A 22,178-nucleotide genomic window follows, 5' to 3' on the forward strand; every position below is an offset into this window, starting at 1 on the left:
GAGTTCCTGATGGAATTTAGACTGAAATTTTTACATATGCAAAATGAGAAAAGTACCAGAACAAAACACAGAGACTTATTTATACAGGTACATTTCACGTTAACAAAGGCCTTCCTAAGAATGACCTCGCGAACAGGCATTCTGAAAGTTGATTTAGCAAACTAAAAATTAAAATCCCTTGTGTATCAGAAAAAAATTAACAAAAGATAACACACTTGAAAAAATTTACTATATATATTTTTACTGATATATAAAAATATATACTCAACTGAAAAGTGTATCTTCATCCTACAGAGAATTTATTCTTTTTTTTTTTTTTTTTTTTGAGACGGAGTCTCGCTCTGTCACCCGGGCTGGAGTGCTGTGGCCGGATCTCAGCTCACTGCAAGCTCCGCCTCCCGGGTTCACGCCATTCTCCTGCCTCAGCCTCCCGAGTAGCTGGGACTACAGGCGCCGCTACCTCGCCCGGCTAGTTTTTTGTAGTTTTTAGTAGAGACGGGGTTTCACCGTGTTAGCCAGGATGGTCTCGATCTCCTGACCTCGTGATCCGCCCGTCTCGGCCTCCCAAAGTGCTGGGATTACAGGCTTGAGCCACCGCGCCCGGCCAGTTTTTTGTATTTTTAAGTAGAGACAGGGTTTCACCGTATTAGCCAGGATGGTCTCGATCTCCTGACCTCGTGATCCGCCCGTCTCGGCCTCCCAAAGTGCTGGGATTACAGGCTTGAGCCACCGCGCCCGGCCGAATTTATTCTTTATAATATATTTTATGATTATATATATAACATTATATTTACTGATTATATATAACAAATTGTATATATTACTAATATATTATATATATATATCAGTTATATATATACAGATAAAAAGCACATCTTTATTTTACAGGGAGTTCTTTCCAATCAAATCCACAAGAAAAGAACTCTAAAAGTGAGCAAAGTACTTTTTTGCAGATCCACAAGTTACTTATGTACATAGGAAAAAATTCTTAGTGTTTCTCATAAGAGAATTTAAGTTGAAAGAGGAATGAGACTGTTTTCTATCCACAATGTTTGTGAGAATAAAGAGCAGTGGTACTTATACTGCTGCTTGAAGTTTAAGTTGCTGATGACTTTTCAAGTGGATAATTTGGAGATAATTACCACATTTAAAAAATATATATGCCCTTTACCCATCAATTCCATTGTATTAAAATACCTTTAGAAAATAGAGATACATGCACTTTGTTTTTCTCAGCATTTATGTTAAGAACCCATAGAATGGATATGTGGCCATTGAAGGTGGCAGTAGGTCGAGAAGTATGTTGATGTGTGAAGATGTATTTTGTTATAGCCGGTGAGGGTAAAAAAAATCAGTTTGCTTGCACATATGCACAAACATACTATAGCCTTGTGTTAGCCAAAATTATGTACAAAATAGGATAAAATTTGTAACTTCTGAGCATTTGTATTTTAAAGTCTTTTGTTCCTTTTTCTTACCTTTGATTTCTGAAGTGAGCATTTATGAAACTTCTAGTAAAAATTTATTATTTTTATTATTTATTATTAAATTTATTATTTATTAATTTTATTTATTAAATTTATTATTTATTAATGGAATAATATTTGGGAAGAGAAATATGAATCTTGTACAGATAAAAATAATTTCTCACTACATTATATTATTGAGAGTTATCTTGTTTGAACTTTTAGCTTCTTCAGAAATAAGGGAATCTTTTTATCTGTGCTTGCAGATTTTATTGTGTATATATTTTTTATGTATATATGTTTTTCTTATGTATAGATTCATTACATATATGCATATGCAAACAATGATAGATTAATCATTTCATTATAGTTGTAGTCTTATAAAAATAACAAACAGCAAATATTATTACTATCACAAAAATATTGGTTTATAGAAGTTGTATTTAAAAATACTGGGCTCCCCAACTGTATTCTATCAGTCCATTTGTTCATCAAACATAACCTGAAAACCTGTTATGTAGCAGACATTTTGCACTATCTCTCAGGACCCTTCCATACTTAAAGCCTTTATGTTTACCTGTTGTACCTGAGCAAGATGAGAGATTTAAAATGGGAATAGTAGGACTTAATCTCACTGAAGCTTTTCCTCCCACCTTTCAAGCAAAAGCATTTCTGAAGGTAGAAAACAGTAAGAGATAACCTTTAACTGCCCTTTTGAAAATTTATCAGTCTTAAATTCTAATATTAATAATTGGAAAGTCTGATTTGCATATATTCTGTAAATCCAGGTGTTGACTGAAATGAGCCATACCTGTTCATCTCAATCATTAGTTTTCTTTAGCTTCATGTTTTTAAAAATCAAAGTAAGAAGTAATTTGTTTAAAAAATATGTTGTTACTTCAGTGATCGTTCCCCGTGGTACTTTTAGGAATTAAAATGTGTTTAAGTGTCAGTTAGATGCCTAGAACTGCCCTAGACCTGCTGTGTATACCGTATTCTACTTAATGTAAGGCCTCATGGATTGTGTAATACCCTACTATTTTCTATATTAATGAGATGATTTTTTAAATGCTACCGATTATAAAAAATTATGAATTATAAATGCCATTCCAATATCAGATATGCTAAAATGTGACCTAACCTTTAACTCATCCTGCAAAATAGCAATAATTGTATCATTTTACTTAATTAAAATGTTTTTGTTAAGTAGTAGTAATAGTAATAATTATAACATCTGGCTGGGTGCATGGCTCACACCTGTCATTCCAGAACTTTGGAAGCCTGAGGTGGGAAGTTCCCATGATGCCAGGAGTTTGAGACCAGACTGGGCAACAAAGTGACATTCCTGCTCTACACAACATATTTAAAAATTTGCTGATTATGCTGGTGTGCTCCTGTGGTCCCAGCTACTCAGGAGGCTAGGGCAGGAGGATTGCTTGAGCCTGTGAGTTTCAGGCTGCAGTGAGGCTGCAATACACCATTGCACTCCAGCCTGGACAACAGGGCAATACCCTGCCTCAACAAACAAAAATCTAACAGTTACTGAGTTGTTGCTTGTTCTGGAAATGGTTCTAAATGCTTTACATAGATTTTCATTTAAGCATCATAATGATGTCTTGTGAGCTAGCTACTATTGTCATCTTTATTTTATTAATGTGGAAATTGAGGCACAGAAAGGTTAAGCAATAGCTGGTATGTGACTGAGTACAAAGTAGAACTCAAGCCCTAGTTGAACTGAATCCAAGCACCAAGCTCATTCTATCCAAGTAGGCTGCTGTTTCATTAAGGTAGGGAGCAGTAAGAGCTAATAAATACTGTACTTTCTTCAAAAGAAAATTATTTGTTTTGAAGGCAGAGGAATAACTGCCATTCAGTGTTTACAATTACATGAACCATTGTAGGTTTTGAGATACTGCACTACAATTTCCTGAAATCTCCTCTCACTCTCCTAGGACTGTTCTACATTTGGCCTGTGCCCATGGCCGTGTGGAAGTGGTTACTCTCTTGCTGAGCAGAAGTTGCCAGATTGACATCTGTGACAGACTTAACAGGACACCGTTAATAAAGGTATATCGTAGCCAACTCTTTCAGCATGAAATGGATTTGATTTAAATACATAGAGTTAAAATGAATTTGTCTCATTTAAATATAACTAGTTGGTGAAACCTGTGGAATACGTATTTTGAATTCTTAGAATTTATAGTCTAATTTTTTATCTAACACGAATAGGCTGTACATTGCCAGGAAGAGGCTTGTGCAATTATTCTCCTGGAACATGGCGCCAATCCAAACATTAAGGATATCTATGGCAACACTGCTCTCCATTATGCTATGTATAACAAGGGAACTTCACTGGCAGAAAAACTGCTTTCCCACCGTGCAAATATTGAAGCACTAAATGAGGTATAGATCAATCAACTTTCTTTTCAAAATGTTTGTTTTAACATTGACATAGGTAAGAGTCAGTTTTGCATATTTGGAACTCAAGTGTTTCTGAATAAAAATATTTTGAAATAATTGTCTAAAATTTTATTTTAAATATTGATACTTTAAAAGAAGCATTAGAGGGCACAGCTTTTTTAGTGCACTTACGGGAAATATTTGTGAATTTGTTAAGGTAAAACTTCTTTTCAAATATTTGTTTCCTACCCCAGGTGTATTTTTTTTTCTAATTAGTATTTAAAAAATCACAGGAAAAAAATTACGCTGGAAACAGGTTTTATCTTAAAACTCAAAACTAAAGCAACTTACAATAAATGGAAATCTTGCTGCTGACAGTTTTCTAAAAAAAAAGGATGTATCTTTCATTGGTAAGGTTTAAGAGGGAAAAATGGGAAGGGAAAAGGGGAGCAATCAAAAACATGCAGGTCACTTGGAAATTAGGTAATGAGGGAAAATGCCAAGAAGAGGTTTTGTTTTTTAGTTTGTTGTTTTTCCAGTTTATGTATTGAGGCAAAGTGCTCTTCAGCTTTGGGGTAATCATTTTTGGTTTGGTAAACAGAGTGATTGAAACTTGCCTAAAGATTAATTTTTAGAGGACTCTGAGGAAACCAGATTGGCAGTGAATAGATGGTGATGAGGTGAGAAACACTTCAGCAAAGGGTGGAACAAATTAGTAACTGACTTATTACCTATCCTGGCAAAAACAGTCACTTAGATAAGAGTCTAAACTCTCAAATCTAGAGTATCTTGGTGGGAAGGTGGGAGATAAGGAACTTATAAATAGCAAAATCAACTGGGATTTTGAGTTTACTTGTCCCTGTTATACCCACACCCAGGAAAATTAACTGGAGTTTTAATAAAAAACTCTATCTCATACTCTTCTCTTTCTGGCCACATCCCAACTGATAAAGGATACTGGCCGTGTGGGTGAGAGATGAAACGGAAGTGATTGTCTGCTGCAGTAATTCTCAGCTAGAATTGTGCATTACAGTGACCTGGGGAAATTTTGTTAAAAATCTACAAGTGTAGGCTTTCCCCTGAGGTTTTTTATGTAATAGATCTAATAAGTTCTGAACATGTATGGTTAATAATATTTTCTTGAAGTCATACACAATGGCATGTACCTGTAGTCCCAGCTACTCAGGAGGCTGAGGTGGGAGGATTGCTTCAGCCCAGGAGTTTGAGTCCAGCCTGAGAAACATAGTAATTTTTGTTGTTTGTTTAGAGACGGAGTCTCACCCTGTTGCCCAGGCTGGAGTACAGTGGCGTGATCTTCCCTCAATGCAAACTCTGCCTCCCAGGTTCACACCATTCTCCTGCCTCAGCCTCCCAAGTAGCTGGGACTACAGGTGCCCGCCACCACACCTGGCTAATTTTTTGTATTTTTAGTAGAGACGGGGTTTCACCGTGTTAGCCAGGATGGTCTGGATCTCCTGACCTCGTGATCCGCCCGCCCCTTAGAATTTGTAGTCTTAATTTTTTATCTTACACGAATAGGCTGTACATTGCCAGGAAGAGGCTTGTGCAATTATTCTCCTGGAACATGGCGCCAATCCAAAAATCTTGTCTCTTACAACAACAAGAGCAAAAACAAATACCTCAGCATCCGAATACACTCGTGATTAAGAAGCACAGAATAGATAAATGCAGTATATAAATTCCCGTATCTCAAAGACATAAGAAATCTCTAAAACAGTTGGCATTTGATAGGTGCTACTTTATTCAAAGTTCTCCTTTCCAATAACATTAGCCTGACTTATCTGTCTTTCTCTATGTTTGTGACTGGGAAGTGAAAGGAAATATCATTGGCAACAGCTCTCAGCTTACAGAATAACACCTTTTCCTTCCCACCATGAATCATTCACTGCCATTCAGAGAGTCTTCAGCAATTTGCTTGTGGGTAATCTTTCCATAAGTAGAGGCTGACCCTTTCACAATTTCATGTTCCTCTGTCACCATTCTAGTGATTATGTGTCAACAAATGTTCATTACAAGTGAGATTTTTTTCAATTAGATTAGTAGCAAATCCTGAACTTTTTTTTTTTTTTCAGTTGAAGTTGTATTAGGGACTATCTCAGTGTGTCTGTTAAGTTTATAGAGCTTTGGCGTAATCAGGATGTCAGTTTTAAACACTGAAATCCTTGAAGTCAGTGAGAATACAATAGGAATTCTTTTAATAATTTAGTTTCCACAGTCCTATGAACTAATTATCTATTTGGTTAACAGTCTGGGAAAATGATATACACATAGATTGCAAATGAATAAATGTTGGGAAAATTCTTGAGGTGGGTATTATGAGTCTTAACAGCAATTTTTATTATGTATATTTCAGGGCCTGAGTTTTTTTTGTTAAACATATGATACTAGAGAAAGAAAAAGTTCCACATGCAAATACTTGGTTTATACACAATCATTTAGTAACACATTCGTAGCAAATATAAAAACACAAGGGCTATAGTCTACATGTGGCACATAGATTTGTTCTTTGCCTCTTTAAATTGAGTCAACATGTAAAATTTAGTAAACTCATGCAGAAATCTGGACCTCAGGCTTAAGAATCAAATCTGGTGTCCCCTGAACCGCGTCGGTGCTTGGTCTGCTGTGCAGACGTTGCCCTGTGTAGGAGGCACATATTCTCCAGTTTCCTACTGTGCCCACCTGAATACTTCACTTACTCAGGTAACCTCCTTCATCCTTACAAGTATTTGAGTTTACAACTCCTTTTTTATAGTATATTTTCATAAAGATATCAAGTTTTTCAAGACAGCATATATTAGTTCATAATATATAGTCTATAGTTTATATAAATCCCTCAATTATAGAGTTTGATTTTAGAATTCAGAAGTTTAACTCTTTTTTTATATCTATACCACAAATAGTGATCTGATCATAAGAATGCCTAGAAGCCTTTTTAGGTTATGCCTGCTGAGAAGTGGATAGATTATGAATATTGCAGACATTATATCTTTCTTCTCAGCAGTGTCCCTTAAAAATGCAAGTGACGGCTGGGCACGGTGGCTCACACCTGTAATCCCAGCACTTTGGGAGGCCGAGGCAGGCAGATCACGAGGTCAGGAGATCCAGACCATTCTGGCTAACATGGTGAAACCCTGTCTCTACTAAAAATACAAAAAATTAGCTGGCAACTGTAGTCCCAGCTACTTGAGAGGCTGAGGCAGGAGAATGGCCTGAACCCGGGAGGCGGAGCTTGCATTGAGGGGAGATCATGCCACTGCACTCCAGCCTGGGAGACAGGGTGAGACTCCGTCTCAAAACAAAAAAAAAGCAAGTTACTTACTGGCTTTTGTTATGCTAGAAATAAGCCCTATACATCAGTATTAGAACTTTTCTTGATAAGCCATTGTATTTTTATTTCTGATTTATATTTTGCCTAAAGTAAAAAAATAATGTTAAATAGCAATTTAAATGGAAACCAATACAAATGGATTTTAAAAGTAAAGTTGCATTAGCATCCCAGGATTATCATTATAATTGAGAATAAAATTTCTTACTGAGCTTTGCTTTTTAATATTTATTTTCAAAAATTTTTAACTGGTCTGTATTACACAGAACATACTGAACTTTCTAAGTTAAGATGAAAATCTATCCTCTTGTATTAGGAAAAATCCCATGCACTATTTAATAGTAAGGAAAATAAGTGCATTTGAAGCCAATCTCTCTTAATTCAGAGCTCATTTCCTTAGTGGCCCCTTTGCATCAGGAGTGCCTGACATTGACATCCTGACACCATTGATACAAGTGAATCAAGCAAGTTTGTACCACCCAGAGGAAACCTACACTTGTATTGTGAAGCTCTGACAACTGTATCCCTGAAACTCTAGTTCCTAAAGTGTTAATGTTTGCCACAAAAAGTATTGTCAAATTGAGATTAGGCAAAGTTCAAGGGATTTCTAGATTTTTGGCCATATAATACAGTTTTGTAATACTTCTCAAATGCAGGTGATCATGGAACCTTTTTGTTGGGGTACAGTTCTTCTGGTAAAACAAATATTCTTTGAAATATAGTTTAAGAAACACTACTCTAGAGATAATTTAAATCATTAGTTTATTTTAAAAACTTAAAGCATTTGCTACTATGTCTTAGGTTTTAGAGTTATAGAGAAAAAAAGATACAGCCTTTGCCCTCAAGAAGCTCTTGGTTTCAGTGGGAAACAAATAATTACGATATACTGTGCTAAATGCTGAGATAGAAGCAAGGATTTTTGGGACTGCTAAATAAAGTGAGTTTTGGAGATGACCGAAGTTAATGTGGGGAGGCAGAGGAGGGGTGTTTGCAAGGCAGTGTGTGGGAAAGCACAGAGGAGTGAAAAGGAAGGGACTGCTTTGCATTTACTTACTTTCTTTATTGCAAGTTTAAGTTCATAGCATCTTATAGAAGATTTTTAGTTCAGTTGAGAAATATGTAATTTTGTGAATTATAAATTGTTTTTGCTTTCTTACAGGAGGGAAACACTCCACTTTTGTTGGCTATAGATTCTACGAGACAGCAAATGGTGGAATTTTTATTGAAGAACCAGGCAAATATACATGCCGTTGACAGTTTCAGAAGGTGCAATAGTTTTTGTTTTTTTTGTTGTTTTTTGTTTATTTCCTAAAAACCTGAGTGTTCTAGAGTGGTAACTCAAGTAAGAAATGTTAATAAGATTCACTTAAAATTATTGGCATATAGTAAAAAATAATACAAATAATCAGTTAGGTAGAAAAGCAGTTATTTGGACTGAGCAACATCAAAAGCAGTATATAGTAGGCTTCATCTTCTCTTATAGACTGTTATTTGTAATCTGATGTTTTTGGTCCTGTAATCATAATAACTAAAGGGGTTTTGTATTTTCTAAATTTTATAAAGCATAGACTTTGACTTTCAGTTTACAACTACTACTATTACTATTGTTGTTGTTGTTGCTGTTGTTTTCAGCCTGCAGATAGCTCTTACTTGTTTGATCCCTAGCTGACTTTGAATTACAATATATCAGACTAGGAAAGCAATGGGGAAATCTTCATCTAAATCTTTGCCTACTTCAGATAAGCGACCTCAGCACAGTTTCTTGGTCACCGAAAGATTATAAATTAGGAGCTTGTATTATGTCATATCCCAATGGGACAAGAAGCTTCCTTGTTGTCCCTGCCTTCTAGCCTTGGTGGTAATTTACCAAGATGAACACGTGAGCACCCAAGATACTTATACACATAAGCTAGTACATGTAAATGGTTATTATGTCTATCCTGACAGGCAAGGTATGAAATCGGTAAAGTATATCCAATTTGCTAATTAAATATCTTTATTAAAGTTCTTGAGTGCTGTTATTTCTTTATTTTAGAACAGCCCTCATGCTTGCTGTGCAGTATAACTCGTCAAGTATTGTCAGCCTCCTCCTCCAACAAAATGTAAATATCTTTTCTCAAGACATGTTTGGCCAAACTGCTGAGGATTATGCTGTTTGTTGTGATTTGAGAAGGTATATGCTTATATTAGGTTAATACTAAATTAAGGTTTAAAATAATTACAAATATTGCATCTTATACATTAGATGAGAGTTCATAGTTTGGTTGAGGTAGTTTGGAATGGCAACAAGTTAGTCCACTTTTTAACCAGAAATCAAACAGAAAGCTAGACTAGTTAGAAGTAGCAATGAGTGCAAGATTCTTTCAGGACCTTTGAAGACCTTTATCCCTAGGGATCTCAGTGTTGTTCATTTCATTCCAAGTGTTACCCTTGTATGTGGGACATAAATAATGTCACATCTTTTACTTTCTTTTTTTCTTTCTTTCTTTCTTTTTTTTTTTTAAACAAAGTCTCACTATGTTGCCCATGTTCCTGAGCTCAAGTGATTCTCCTGCCTTGGCCTCGCAAAGGCCACCATGCCTGGCCTGACTTTCCAAATTAGTTGTTGGGTCTTGAAATGTCCAGTGTAGCAAAAAATCTTGTATTATTCCCTGGGGCTATCTCTTATGCCTTCCTCCTTTGGATTTCTCAGAAAGCTAAGGGGTTCCCTAAGTCCAAGGGAGACAATCTTGCTTTACAAGTCAGAAGAAGGGGGGAAAAGGCCATTCTAGTCATTCTGTTGTTTCCATTGATTCACTTCCTGTATTGCTGCCATTGTAACTTGTCCTGCAATCTGGTAATGATTGACTTTTGGCACCAGGATGCCCTTACTGATTCAGATCCCTCACTCTTCATGATGACTCATACACAGTATCCACAGCTACAGTGTTTTTTAGTTCACGTATATAGGCTCAGCCATTGTTCCCAGCACCCTGTTCTGGCAGAGAGGCCTCCTAGCTTTACCCACACACATAGTGAGTAAATTGACCTTCTCCCTAATACTAAAAACCTTATTTGTAGCCCACCTCTTAGCTAGGCCTAGCCTATACCTCCATGGTATGTTATCCTTTGAGACCAGTTTCCATCTGTTCTCTAGCAAATATTAGTTGGATTGTACTCAACAGTCAGGGATATTCAAATAATGTTGCAGGAAGAGAGCAGAGGTCCCTTTGCCTTTTGTTGTCACATCTGTACCTTGAGCCTTTTTTCTGTCATGTGTAGCAGCTTTTGTTAGATAGCAGAATGTTCCACATTATCCTTTAATAGAGTAATGGGCATCAACTTGGAGTTGGCCCCTCAAGTAATGTGTTTCCATAATAATGAAAATCTGTCAGGCTATTTGCATCTCTACCTCAAGTTTTTAAAATATTTTAAAATTCTACCTCACAGGAAGTCGTTCAACAGAATTCTCTGTATCTAAAGTAGATAATTTGGATTTAACAGAGCTAAGCCTCATCCATGACTTCTGAGTATCCATGTATGAAACAGGGCTTTATATTTGTTTCAGCAGCACATATTCTTTTTTTTTTTTTTTTTTTTTTTTTTTTTGAGGCGAAGTCTCGCTCTGTCGCCCGGACTGGAGTGCAGTGGCCGGATCTCAGCTCACTGCAAGCTCCGCCTCCCGGGTTTGCGCCATTCTCCCGCCTCAGCCTCCCGAGTAGCTGGGACTACAGGCTACAGGCGCCCGCCACCTCGCCCGGCTAGTTTTTTTTTGTATTTTTAGTAGAGACGGGGTTTCACTGTGTTAGTCAGGATGGTCTCGATCTCCTGACCTCGTGATCCGCCCGTCTCGGCCTCCCAAAGTGCTGGGATTACAGGCTTGAGCCACCGCGCCCGGCCCAGCAGCACATATTCTAAAATTGGATCAATACAGAACAGATAAGCGTGCCTGCTGCCTAAGGATGGCACACAAATTCAGAAAGCATTCCACATGTTGCATAGTCTCTAGAAGGTCATTTGACTATTTGTTAACTAGCTTCAAGGAAATAATGTGAGTCAAACCAAAACAAGAGTCACCCGATATGGAAATTGTTATTATGATCATTATAGAAATATTCATGTAAGGTGATCTGTGAAATGAGAACAGAGCTGAGTGGCATATGGGATGTTACATGCAAATATGTTGTTAGTACATGACTTGGAAATGAGGAAACACCAACTTGCATCTCTTTCATGGAACTGAAAAACAATACAAGCAGGGCTTTGTCTTGTATGTCAGTCGGAGAGGACCCAGAAGATGCAGCCTCTGACAGAGACCTGCTGGCTCTGAGTTTGAGGAGGTAGAGAAGGAATGGTAGTTGTCCCAGCCAGGTTTTGACATCTATTAGTTTTCTGCCCTTGGTGTGATTGATGAGCTCAGTAATAGGGGATAATTAGGTTATATGTTTTAATGAGACAATAATATATTTATATATAAATTTAGTTACAAGTTATGAACTAGCTAAAATGCTCTGAACTATAAGCCACAATGAATAGAACTAATAACCAAAATTAGCACTTAATAATATTCTCTGAAAACTGTGACATTCAAATATTAGAACCTATAAAAAAACACTCATCAGGTTTTATTTGAGATTCCAAAATTGTTCCAGCAATGCAGCTCAAGAATAAATTTTTCCATTGCTTTACTATTTCTCTGAACATTTATTTAAACATTTTTTCTCATTACATCCTGCTAACAACCTAGTAAAGTCAAGTAGTAAAATCTTTGTTTTTTAGAAGAAACCACGGAGCCTAAGAGAAGCAACTGGTCTGAAAACAAAATACCTATTGGTTACAGAGCGAGGACTTACTCTGAGTGCAGGACAGTTTCCAGGCTGTTAAGTTAACTAGAATTAACTTACTGAGCTATGTTTTTCTCAGTTTATGAGTACTTCCTGTTTTTTTCTTTAATTAGAAGCTTAATAAGTTTATAGAGCTTAAAATTTTCAAGTGTATTGGACATTAGAGTTCTGATATTAGCTCTAATATTGTCTGAAATGCTTTAAGAATTTAATATGTTTGGTAAATATTTTTCATATCGCTATTAAAATACTAATTTTATTTATTATGCATAGCATTCAACAACAAATTTTGGAACATAAAAATAAGATAACTTAAAAATCATCTTCGAAATGACAATCAAGGTAAGACTTCTGATAGTAAATTTCTCATTTCTCTTGGTGGTCTTACTGATTTTAAAAAGCAAAATTACAGGCCAGGCGTGGTGGCTCAAACATGTAATCCCAGCACTTTGGGAGGCCAAGGCGGGTGGATCACCTGAGGTCAGGATTTTGAGACCAGCCTGGCTAACATGGTGAAACCCCATCTCTACTAAAAATATGAAAATTAGCTGGGCATGGTGGCGGGTGCCTGTAATCCCAGCTACTTGGGAGGCTGAGGCAGGAGAATCACTTGAACCCAGGAAATGGAGGTTGCAGTGAGCTGAGATGGCACCACTGCACTCTAGCCTGGATGAAAGAGCAAGACTCTATCTCCAAAAAAACCCAAAAAAAGTAAGATTACGTATTTTTAATCATAAAAGAGCAGTTTAAAATATGTATATTTATGTATAAATTAATTTTTTAAATTTAATTTCTTTAGTTTAGAATTCAGAGTTAAGAAGTTAGTTCTCAATCTCAAACAGTATTCTGAAAAAAATTCGTTTATGATCCCTGAAATTCTACATTATATTTTTGTATTAATATAAATAAGAAATTAGATTTTTAAGTTAGCATGTTGCATTTTCCTCTATAATTACATTGTTACAAATTGGACTTGTTATGCAAATGGATCTTCTATTTAATTTTTATAGTAAATGGTTTATATTTAGTAAATAAATGTTAATTATAGTTGATTCTTGAATATTTTGGGAGTTAGGGACTCTGATCCCTGTGCAGTTGAAAATCTGAGTATAACTTTGACTCCTTCCAAACGTAACTACTAATAGCCTACCATTGACTGGAAACTTTTTTTTTTTTTTTGAGACGGAGTCTCACTCTGTCGCCGGGGCTGGAGGGCAGTGGCCGGATCTCAGCTCACTGCAAGCTCCGCCTCCCGGGTTCACACCATTCTCCTGCCTCAGCCTCCCGAGTAGCTGAGACTACAGGCGCCCGCCACCTCGCCCGGCTAGTTTTTTGTATTTTTTAGTAGAGACGGGGTTTCGCAGTGTTAGCCAGGATGGTCTCGATCTCCTGACCTCGTGATCCGCCCATCTCGGCCTCCCAAAGTGCTGGGATTACAGGCTTGAGCCACCGCGCCCGGCCTGACTGGAAACTTTACTGATAACATAAACAGTCGATGACCACATAGTTGGTATGTGTTGCATTATTATATACTATGCTTTTAGAATAAAATAAGCTAGAGAAATGAAGCTGTTACAAAGAAAATCATAGAAAAGAAAAAAACATACCTACTATTCATAAACATAAGTGAATCCTCCCAAAGGTCTTCATCTTCATCATCTTCAGGTTAATTAGGCTAAGGAGGAAGAAAATGGTTGGTTTTGCTGTCTCTTGGTTGCAGAAGCAGAAGAAAAATCTGCATGTAAGTGGACCCCTGCAGTTCAAACTCTTATTGTTCAGGGTCAAGTGTATTACACAGGAATCTGTGTCACTAAGAAAGTAACTGTCTTTAGAACTGGGAATTCAACAATCCCTTTCTGATACCGTAAACAAATGGCAATAAGAACCATAAAACCGAGCCATTGTGCACCCATACAAATAGGAGATTATTTCTGAAGATACCTACTGAATACAGAAGACAGAAAAGTAATTCCTTCCCAAGAAGCAGAAGTTATGTTACATATTCTTATACAAACAAGGTCTACTTTTATTCACCATAAGTTGGAACCTCATGAGATATATGCACTTCTTAGAACAAGCTGTGTTTTTTTATGTGCTGGATAATTATAATAATAGTAATTTTGTTGGGACAAGGTAATCTGTTACCAGACTGGGCGTGGTGGCTCATGCATGTAATCCCAGCACTTGGAAGGCCAAGGAACGCAGATCACTTGAGGTCAGGAGTTTGAGACCAGCCTGGCCAACATGGTGAAACCCTATCTCTACTAAAAGTACAAAAATTAGCCAGGCATGGGGGTGGGCACCCATATTCCCAACTACTCGGGAGGCTGAGGCAGGACAATTGTTTGAACCTTGGAAGTGGAGATTGCAGTGAGCCGAGAACGTGCCACTGCACTCCAGCCTGGGTGACAGAGCAAGATTCCATCTCAAAAAACAAAACAAAACAAAAAAAACTCTGGTAACCATTAGGCAAGAGATGATCATAATAAATATTCCAATAGCCAAACTCTAGGCTCAAAAAATTTTTTTTAATTATAATAAAATTATAAAAATGGTTCACAATAACAAAAGTATAACACCTAATGTGTTGTACAATCTGAACTGTATAAAGACACCGTTAATTTAGTATATATTTATCAAATCACTTCTGTAAGTTAGGTTTGGCAAATGCACAAGACAAAGATGGAATTGACGTAGTTTTTGTCTTTAAGGTGCTCATAATAGGATATTAGAATATAGATAACTATTTAATTTTTGTGTTTTTTAACAGAATTTTTAAGAAAAACATTTTCATTCATATATTTGTCCACTTAAAAAATAACTATCATGTATCTTTTATAGACTAAGCATTTTTCCAATGTGACAAAATACATTTAAAAAATACAGTTAGGAGATTGTTATTACCACTGTTATTTATTTACCACCTTAAATACTGCTATGTGTCTAATGTCACCTGGGAGCTTATAGTTATTATTTATTACATATGTATCATGTTCAGTATGTTCCAGGCACATTTACATTTGTGGTAATGAATGCAAGCTTCTAAAATGTGGGTAGGATTTAGGGTGAGCGTGCAGAGTGGGTGGAACTTTGTTTGCCAGGTAAGGAGGCAGAGGGATGATGCTTGGCAGAAGGAGTATCTAACAAGCTTGCATGTTTGACAGAAGCAGCACCCGCAAAGAATGAAAGTTTTAAAACACGAGGAGCAAGTTCAAAAGATAGTGAACTTTGTAGAGTTTATGAGCAGTTCAGATTTACTAGTGCAAAAAAAAATATGGAGAGCTTGTTAATGAAGTGAAAATAACTTATACTTATTATTTATTGTGTGTTTATTATGTTTAGTATGTGTCAGTGAAGGCAACCTTAGGAAAGACTTTGTTGTTGTTTTACCTGTGTCTAGAAACAAGTCCAGTAAAAGACTTTTAATGGTATAAAACTGAGTAGATCTTATCCTGTAGGCCAGGGGAAACTTCTGAGGTAGAATGCTTTTGGCTGCAAATACTACAAGACCTAACAGTGACCAAAACCATAAGAACCAAGCTTGTTTTGGTTGTCCGGTGATATTATTGGATCCCACTTATTCCTCTTTCAGCTATGCTGTTGGCAGTGTCTTGTTCATGTCTCCTTTCATGGTTGGCTACTTAGCAACAGCTCCAAACATCATGTTCTCACAAGACAGTATCTAAAGGCTGGAAGGGCTGCTTTTCTTCACGTGTCTTTTAAATTGGGAGAAAACTCATAAGCTTGCAGGGGACTTTTTGTAATTTTTTTTTTTTTTTTTTGGGGGGGGGATGTAGTCTCTCTCTGTCACCAGTCTGGAGTCCAGTGGCACGATCTTGGCTCACTGCAGCCTCCACCTCCCAAGGTCAAGCAATTCTCCTGCCTCAGCCTCCCGAGGAGCTAGGACAACAGGCACGTGCGACCACGCCCAGGTAATTTTTCTATGTTTAGTAGAGACGGGGTTTCACCATGTTGGCCAGGATGGTCTCGGTCTCTTGACCTTGTGATCCGCCTGCCTCAGCCACCCAAAGTGCTGGGGTTACAGGCATGAGCCACGGTGCTCAGCCCTTTTTGTAAAATTTTATTAGCTGGGTCACACCACATGTTCATTCCTAAACCAGGCACTGGGAAAGCAAATGTGGTTATGTGATTAGCTTTGAATAATCACTTACCTTTTGAAGCTGGAGAGGAGTATTGAGATAATAAATATCCAAATAGATTTGTGATTCTCCAGCAAGAAACAACAAGGAACTGCTCTTGGGTAGGGAGCCAGCAGTGTTTGCTCTAGAAATTCATTGGAAAATTGTGAGCAGGGGAGGCATTAGATTCAATTTGAGAATTAGGGCATTCTGTTCAGAGTATAAAGCAGGGATTGGCGAGCTTTTTCTATAAAGGGCCATATAGGAAATATTTTAGGCCATGTGGTCTCTCTTTCTCTTTCTCTCTTTCTCTCTCTCTCTCTCTCTCTCTCTCTCTCTCACACACAATTTAAGCAGCTAAAGGCCATGTGGTCTCTGTCGTAGCTACTCAACCCTGCCATTGTAGTGTGAAAGCAGTCATAGGCAGCATGTCAGTGAATAGGCATGACTGTACTCTCATAAAACTTTACTGAGAAAAAACTTACGGTAGGCAGGATTTGGCCTGTGGTCTGTAGTGTGCTGACCCATTTTGTAGAGGGTAGGTGGAGGATAGGTGTCACCTGGGAGCATATAGTTATTATTTACTAGAAATTTATTATGTTCATTAGATGCCATGCACTTTTAAATTTGTGGCGATGACTGCAAGCTTCTAAAAAAATGGGTAGGATTTAGGGGAAGCATGCAGAGTGAGTGAAACTTTGCCAGGTAAGGAGGCAGAGGGATGATGTTTTCTAGAAGGAATATCTAACAAGCTTGCATGTTTGGCAGAAACAGCAGTTGTGAAGCCTGCAAATTTGAAAAAAAGGAAAGAAGGTGCAAAAGGTAAGACACTTGAGTGTCTCTACTCTTAATCATGTGAAGAGACTGGAAGACAAGGGAAGCTTCAGCCGTAGTTAATGCTATAGTTTCCTTGTCACAAATCCATGGAATCCATGAGTCTATTACAAAGTTTTCACCCATCCATGATAAAATAAAATGATGGAGCTCCAGTTTATTCATTTGAAAATATTGGTGTTGCCAGGGATGGTGGCTCCTGCCTGTAATCTTGTCAGTGTTGGAGGCTGAGCTAGAAGCATCCCTTGAGGCTAGGAGGTCCAGCAGCCTGGGCAACATCGCCAGACCTCGTGTCTATTTTTTAAAAATCTGTAGCTGGGTGTGGTGTTCTGCCCCTGTGATCTCAGCTACTTGGGAGGCTAAAGCAGGAAAATTACTTGAGCCTAGAAGTTTGATCCTGTAGTTAGTTATGATAGCAACCTTACACTGTAGCCTAGGTGGCAGAGTGAGACCCCATCTCTAAGAAAAATCAAGTCAAATAGGATAAGATACAATAAAGTAAAATGTTGGTCTTTTTCTTGGAATTATGCTTTTCTAATTTGTTTTGCTTTTTTTAAATAAATTTAAGAAACAACAGTAATAGTTGGTTTATATAAGGTTTTCAGAAACTGGCTTCTGCCGAAATCTCCATCTGCAGCCCTTTCTCTGTCTGCCCCTTTTGCTGCCATTACTGAGCTGCTGGTGATGCCCCGTCACCATCCCTCTCATGTAGACAAATACATACACTCTGGGAGGCTTCTCTCCCTGTCTTGCCACTGTCTGGCATGTACTATCTTTCCTGCCGTCTGCCTCTTTTAATCTGGTAAACCTCACTGTCTAAGTCTCAGCCCATGCATGATCTCTAGAAAAGCCATCCCTGACAGCTTTTATTCTCATTCTTTAAACCCCAGTGCCTACCACTTAGCAGGAGCTCAATAAACATTTAGTAAAATAAAGACTTTATACAAAGATGATTGCTACAGTCCAGCAACAAAAGGGATAGACGTGCAAAGACATGATGCACCGTTCAGATGGTGAAGTGACACTAGAAAAATGGACAAAGTACTAAGGGAGCCCCAAGGACAGAGCTAGCCTGTGTACGTGGAGAAAGATAGCCAGATTCAAGGAGGACTGCACATAGCATTTTGAGCCTTTTTTCTTTTTCTGTTTTTGGAAACAAGTTCTTACTCTGTCACCCAGGGTGGACTGCAATGGCATTATTGAGACTCACTGCAAACGGAAACTCCTGGGTTTAAGAGATCCTCTTGCCTCAACCTCTTGAGTAGCTGGGACTACAGGCACACACCACCATGCCTGGCAAATTTTCTATAGAGTCAGGGTTTCACTATGGTCTCCAGACTGGTCTTAAACTCCTGGCTTTAAGCAATTACCCACCTGGACCTTCCAAAGTGCTGGGATTACTGGTGTGAGCTACTGTGCCCAGCCTACATTCTGAGTCTTACAACACAAAAATACATTTATCAGAATAGTAGAGGAAAACATTTCAGATGTAAAAAACAGAGTGTACATTATAAAGGTGTAACAGTAACAAAAATTTTGCAAATTATTAGTAAAAACTCGCGTAGCATGTTGTTAAAAAGATACTATTATGAAGTAGAGAATAGTAAAGTGTTACTTTATATGTTTTCACTGTTTTTTTTTTTTTTTTTTTGAGACGGAGTCTCGCTCTGTCGCCCGGGCTGGAGTGCAGTGGCCGGGGATCTCAGCTCACTGCAAGCTCCGCCTCCCGGGTTCACGCCATTCTCCTGCCTCAGCCTCCCGAGTAGCTGGGACTACAGGCGCCCGCCACCTCGCCCGGCTAGTTTTTTGCATTTTTTAGTAGAGACGGGGTTTCACCGTGTTAGCCGGGATGGTCTCGATCTCCTGACCTCGTGAGCCGCCCGTCTCGGCCTCCCAAAGTGCTGGGATTACAGGCTTGAGCCACCGCGCCTGGCCGTTTTCACTGTATTTTTAATTTTTGTCTTGTTTCCAGCAGTTTTGTTTATTTACATTGGGTGGAATAATTTGTGGGTGACCCTGAGACTTTTGCATGTCTTGAACCTGCTGATATCTAGTGTCTCCCCAAGTGGTTTGTTAAAATTTTAGATAATTAGAAGTGCTTCTTAAAAATGTAGATATTCCAGTAAACATTTAGCTTCATTTAAACTCTCAGTTTATAAAATAAAAGTATGTTATTTTGTATCCATTTTTATAAAGACTATAGTCTTTATTCTAAGTCATTTTAACTGAACATATGGATTTGTCAGCAGAACACAACTTAAAAGTGGCTTCAGAGGAAAAGCAAGAAAGGCTTGAAAGAAGTGGAAATAAACAGCCGCAGGTATATAGCAATTTAAATTTCTGGTTTACTATTGGTTTGTTTGTGTGTTTCTCTTTAATACCATGGCATAGTCCAAATGAAGTGACTTTTTAGGCTATCCTTTTAGAATCCAAAGAGCGTAATTTCATATTGAATTTTAAAACATTTTAGCCAGTTATAAAATTTAAAATATTCTTACAGTCTATAGTAACTCATAGCTATCTGTACCCTTGGAATTGAGGCCAGAAATTTCCAGAAGTCACTTTGCTCTTTTATTTTTATAACCTTCTTCATGATGAAGAAAGTGACATCAGAAATGGAGTTGTATTACTAAGCAAGAGAAATTATAAGCAGTTGGACAGTGATGGCCCCTGAGTTCACCTCATGTTAAAGGAGTGGTTCCCAGTGGTTCAGACTTTGCAATTTTATGTTGCCGGTCACCATCGCTGAGGTTAAAGACTTCGTCTGTTTTTTGGTTTCTGGTTACCTTTGGTGTCTATGTTCAGGGAGAGGATGGGTTCCTAAAATCAGCCCAACTGCCTATTGAGAGAATCATGCCTTCCAGAAAGGGACTTTGGTGTCAGGGTACAAACAATAACTTTCTTGTTTTAACATAAATAGAAAATGCTATTAAAATTTTTTAACCCACTGTCACTAGTGGAGCTTAGAATATATTAGACCTGGATATAAGCAGATAACTTTCTAGATAACACTGTCATATTACAGTAGAACATTTGAAGTAGAATCTAAAAATTTTCTTCTGTTTCTGATTGGTATGCGTTTTGGCTTCTAATAATTTAGCATTTGCCTACTCTTTAGTTAATCCTCAGAGATATTAATTCACTGTAGGGGTTCATTATTTAGGGTATGCTGAGGTAAAAATCCTTTCAAGAGAGAAAGCCTGTAGAATACTACATATCATCTGTGAACCCATTTCTGTCAGATTTAATTCATAATGAATTAAGTTTACTCCAAACAGAGTTAAGCTTCCTGACTCATGTTTTTCTCCTATATTAAGCCAAGGCAAATTATTTTTTACTTCTTAGTTATAATCCAGTAACTTAGGGGTAGTAAAACATAGATTAAGTTTCACAGTTCAATTTTAATTATTTTCTATTTTTTCTTTGTTCATACTTAATTGAGAATAAAGTTAATTTTAAAACATGCACCCTGTCAGAAAAGACACCTGAGAAACAAAAGAAGCAAATGAATTTTCACTTTTGCACCTGCAAAAAAAAAAAAAAGAAATGTCTCAAGAACCAGAACTGAGTAAAAATTGTAATAAAGACGATATATCTGTATATTCAGGACTTCCTTTAAAATTCATTACAATACCGGGCATGGTGACTCACACCTGTAATGCCAGCACTTTGGGAGGCCTAGGCGGGTGAATCACCTGAGGTCGAGAATTTGAGACCAGCCTGACTAACGTGGGGAAACCCCGTCTTTACTAAAAATACAAAATTAGCCAGATGTGGTGGTGCATGCCTGTAATCCCAGCTACTTGGGAGGTTGAGGCAGGAGAATCGCTTGAACCTGGGAGGCAGAGGTTGTGTGGAGCCAAGATCATGCCATTGCACTCCAGCCTGGGCAACAAGAGTGAAAGTCCATCTCAAAAAAAAAATTCATTACAAAAAAGTTCAACTGAAGATTGCTGAAAGTTTTGAAAAATCCAAAATTACTGTTTGTCCTGAGGAAGCGCTCTTACATTGTAAACCTAAAGAGGGACAAACTTAAAGGGAGTGCCCCGTAATCTGATGAATCATATCCCTGATAATATCCCTGAGGAAGCAGATACACCTGGAGTGTCTAACTCTGTAGTACTCCAGGCATTGCCTGAACAGAACGAGCCCATCTCACTCAGGTCTTGTCATTGCATTTACACTCGGGGCCCCTCAAACACACTTGCCAGTCATCTTCTAAGCTTTATTCAAGTGAAAATAAATCAGACTGTAAAAATTGTAACAAACCAGACATGTAGCCTGTTTCTCACAGAGATGAAGAAGAAAGAGAATTGTTGTAATGATACAGAAATTGAAAAATTAAGGAACCCAGTAGTTATGGCTGAAATGAAAGAAGACCAAGAGTTTGATATGCAAATGACAAGAAAATATAACCCAAAATACCACAGATTGGAAATTAGACATTAGACATTGGCCTCAGTCTAGAAATCCAAAAAGTCTTTTTGATTTGTGGTTTGCTCACTCCAAAGAATTGAAGCATGTAATATGGATAGAAGGCCACAGTATTTCTGCTGTTACAGACACTTACAAAAACCAAAAACTGATACAGCGCTTGTTCCACAAGCCATATGGAACTTAGAAGCCCTTCTAAAGCTTAGAAGGTGACTGGCAAGTGTGTTTCAGGGACCCACATGTGACAGTCCCACTGCTAATATCTATAAAAGCATGAAACCCGAATTAGAAAATGTGAGTTATTCTCCACCACATAGTGACAGAACATCAAAAGCATATCTAGAAGAAGACTTACAGCAAGATATGCAAAGGCTTAAGAATGAGGTGGGCTTGTTACAAGCAGAGGTCCTGGCTTTGAAGAAAAGAAGTTCAGCTATAAAAAGAAAGAGGTTCCCTTGCTGCTTCTCTTATTATAAGTTATCCGATTCTTTCTGTTTCTCTACTCAAAATCTCATGTGTATAGTTACAGTGGGGTTATCTAAACGTGTAGTTATGTGTCAAAGTAGATTAGTGCTGCTATCTAAATGACAGTTCTGGAAAACATTCTCATAATCTTTGATCATTCATCAACCTAAGTCTCACTATGAGTCTTCCAAGTGGCATATGGGCTGGGAAAATTCTTTAACCATATACCATGTGACCTTCTGAACTAGATAAGCATAAGGGAAATTGCTAA

The 22,178-nt window shown here is 37.7% G+C and overlaps 1 protein-coding gene and 1 non-coding gene across 2 annotated transcripts in view; both read left to right on the forward strand.

Annotated features, from left to right (window-relative positions):
• ANKRD18B (ankyrin repeat domain 18B) overlaps positions 1 to 22,178 on the forward strand; it is a 59,041-nt gene that overhangs the window by 1,071 nt on the left and 35,792 nt on the right. The window contains 8 exon segments of the mRNA XM_030919174.1: positions 3,419 to 3,533; positions 3,696 to 3,869; positions 8,372 to 8,478; positions 9,248 to 9,385; positions 12,309 to 12,345; positions 12,347 to 12,377; positions 16,943 to 16,996; positions 19,258 to 19,328. Of these exon segments, the coding sequence (XP_030775034.1) occupies positions 3,419 to 3,533; positions 3,696 to 3,869; positions 8,372 to 8,478; positions 9,248 to 9,385; positions 12,309 to 12,345; positions 12,347 to 12,377; positions 16,943 to 16,996; positions 19,258 to 19,328 (727 nt within the window).
• LOC115894060 lies at positions 11,082 to 11,188 on the forward strand. The gene has a single exon (XR_004054115.1). It is a non-coding gene; the product is annotated as a U6 spliceosomal RNA (small nuclear RNA).

Source organism: Rhinopithecus roxellana, chromosome 16, assembly GCF_007565055.1.
Source record: "Rhinopithecus roxellana isolate Shanxi Qingling chromosome 16, ASM756505v1, whole genome shotgun sequence".
NCBI classification, from domain to species: Eukaryota; Metazoa; Chordata; class Mammalia; order Primates; family Cercopithecidae; genus Rhinopithecus; species Rhinopithecus roxellana.